We start from the raw sequence: 2,801 nt of genomic DNA, 5'->3' as shown, positions 1-2,801 counted from the left end.
GCTTATATGCAACTGGTCATCGTCCAAGTTAGATATTAATATTAATAGAGGCAGTGGAATTCATACTTCTCAGTGCAATTATTTCAGACCATCTGTAGACTCAAAGATAACACTGCATCATTTGCACTAATTTCAAACATCTGCAAGGTTAACCTGACAACCATGGGGGCTAAAACCTTACTGTGACATTTCCTGGAAATACCCAGAGTTGTGAGGCATTTTGCTACCACCTGTCCCTGCCACGGGTCAGCTCCCTACTCCACCGGCCACTGGCAATATGAGCACTCCCTTCTAGGCCTTGCTCTCTCTCTACAGGTTAGTGATTAGTGTGCGCCTATCCTCAAGCCCTCCAAGCGTCTCCCTGGAGTGTTCAGTCCCTGGTCCACTGGACACTTGCAGTGTTCACAGATTTGCTGCTTCCAAAAAAGTACACCCCATCTTACCAGTTCTGCCTCAGATCACTGCTCCGCTTAACACACAGCACTTAGATTTGTTTTTTAGTGAAATCAAGTATAAGTTTATTAATAAAGCATAGAGATTCAAGTAATAGCAAGTAGAAGCATTGGAAACAGTTACATATAAAACAAAGTCACAGCATGCATTCTAGACCTAGACTTACTTAACAAGATACTCTCCTGTCTTGCAGAATATTGCTCTCCCCAAATCTTTGCAACATTTCACAGCCAGATTAGTTGTGACCCTCCTTTCATGAGACAGACAAGCTGTCAGCTTGTCTCCTAGGTGAAGGATCGATCCTGTTCATTTCCTTGTACCCAGATATAGACCCTAATAATGCTTTGTCAATTTCCTCTCCTATAGATTTCACAATCTCCTCTCTTGCCAATACGCAAATAGGCCTATATTGTGATGCATACAATACACAGAAATGACCAGACAAGGAGATAGGTTAATTAATAAATATATGGAAAAATACCTATCTCATAGAACTGGAAGGGACCTTGAAAGGTCATTGAGTCCAATCCCCTGCCTTCACTAGCAGGACCAAGTACTGTCCCTGACAGTTTTTTAGTAGTTGTTTTTTGCCCCCGATCCCTAAATGGCTCCCTCAAGGATTGAGCTCACAACCCTGGGTTTAGCAGGCCAATGCTCAAACCACTGAGCTAACCCTCCCCCACTGCTGCCTCCTGAATGAAAGGACATTTCTGAGGTATGTGACCTGCCTTAATGCCAAGATCCTAAGAACATAGATTTTAATATCGATACATACACCTTAAATATTATCTGTCCATACATTTCACAATGATTATGTCAACCAGTGGGCTATTGGCTCTCAGTGGAGACTGCACATGCCACTCTTTGGTGAACAATTATGCACATATCTGACCCATAGATCCCTGTAAACCCATGTGCACCCCCTGTGGCACCAATAAGTACCTGGATCACACTTTTTCCTTTTCCTTTTTTCTTTTAAACGAAAGCTTGAGATGCTGGAGATCTGAGTTGCAAATACACATACTTCAGATGCTGAAGAGTCAGGCCACATGAAATACATCAACAGTGGCACATCCAGCACACAGGCCAAATTCCTGAAACCTCTTATCTAGAAGATCTAAGCAGGTCATTTTTATTTCTCTCCTGTATTCAAAAGATTCATTTAGTGAACCTCTGCCTCCCAAAAATTTCCCTGCTAACTCCAGAAACTAATATGCAAAAGGAAAAAAAATTGGACATATAGTTTTTTAGTTGCAAACTTTATTACATATTATGAGGCAATGTCCAGTGGATAGATCAAAATGTCACAGACTATGCACTTTAGTTTCCCCATTTGCAAAATAGCTCCCTACCTCACAGAGCTGTTGTGATGCTTAATTAATTAACGCTTGGAAAACATTTTAAGGCTGTGTGATGAAATGCGCTAGAGAAACTGAAAGTATTATTTTAGAACATATACTTCTTACCTTTCAGCACCAAATGCAGACTCTGTGTCAATGTATATGACAGCCCCATCTAGTCCTCCCATGCTGATAGGCAGAGTAGCCAGTACACTCATCATAAGACAAAACTGAGTTTTGCCACAACCCGATGGGCCAGTTACCTAAAAAGAAAAGTATTCATATAAACTAGGGGTATTACACTCATTGGGAGAAAGGGCCTAATTCCATTTTGAATTATGGTCCATGGGCCAGAATAAGCAGTTAGGACTCCATGCACCCCTCTTCAATTTACAACACAGTTCCCACTGATATTCATGAGGTGTTTGCACAAAGATTAGGTATGGTCTTTACGTGGTAACTAAATTTGTCAGTTTTCATTTGTTCATTGTCGTCATATTCAGTATCACTCGGTAAGAAAATACACTAAGCTTTCGGACCAGTGGTATTCCTGCCTTTTGTTTCACTTCCTTCCCATCTTCCTTTTTCTATTTCTCTCCCTCTGCTGTGTCACTGAGAGTCTCTTATGTTCTTCCCTCTGCATTGCCTTCCCTGCAGCAACTCCCAGTTCTCTCCTCAATGGGCTTCATTCCTATCCCCTTTTCAGCTGTTAAAATAATCAGCAACAAAATAATTACTGCTGTTACTGAAGTGCCATAACTGAGCTTTAGAACTGACATTCCAGTGAGATTATAAAGGGAGTCAAGGTGTACACAACCAGAGTCACTGTTTCAGATAGACCTCACTACATCAGTTACACTCAGGTCACATTTGGAAGCCACCACATATGTACATCAAGCAGCCTGTATCTGGTCAAAGGGCTACATGTTTGACACTCCTGGTCAGGGCCGGCTCTGGCTTTTTTGCCGCCCCAAGCAAAAAAAAAAAAAAAAAAAAAAAAAAAAAAAA

General features: G+C 41.3%; 1 protein-coding gene across 3 annotated transcripts in view; it reads right to left on the bottom strand.

Annotated features, from left to right (window-relative positions):
- Positions 1-2,801, bottom strand: part of RAD51B (RAD51 paralog B) — a 626,874-nt gene that overhangs the window by 597,672 nt on the left and 26,401 nt on the right. For all 3 annotated transcript variants that reach the window (XM_026651549.1, XM_026651551.2, XM_026651550.1), the window contains exon 5: positions 1,920-2,056. In XM_026651549.1, coding sequence (XP_026507334.1) covers positions 1,920-2,056 — 137 coding nt within the window. The remainder of the gene's footprint in view (positions 1-1,919; positions 2,057-2,801) is intronic.

Source organism: Terrapene carolina, unplaced genomic scaffold (genome assembly GCF_002925995.2).
Source record: "Terrapene carolina triunguis isolate 2854851 unplaced genomic scaffold, T_m_triunguis-2.0 Scaffold96, whole genome shotgun sequence".
NCBI lineage: Eukaryota > Metazoa > Chordata > Testudines > Emydidae > Terrapene > Terrapene triunguis.
The sequence above is the reverse complement of the archived record's forward strand: the minus strand, read 5'-3'. Positions and strand labels throughout refer to the sequence as shown.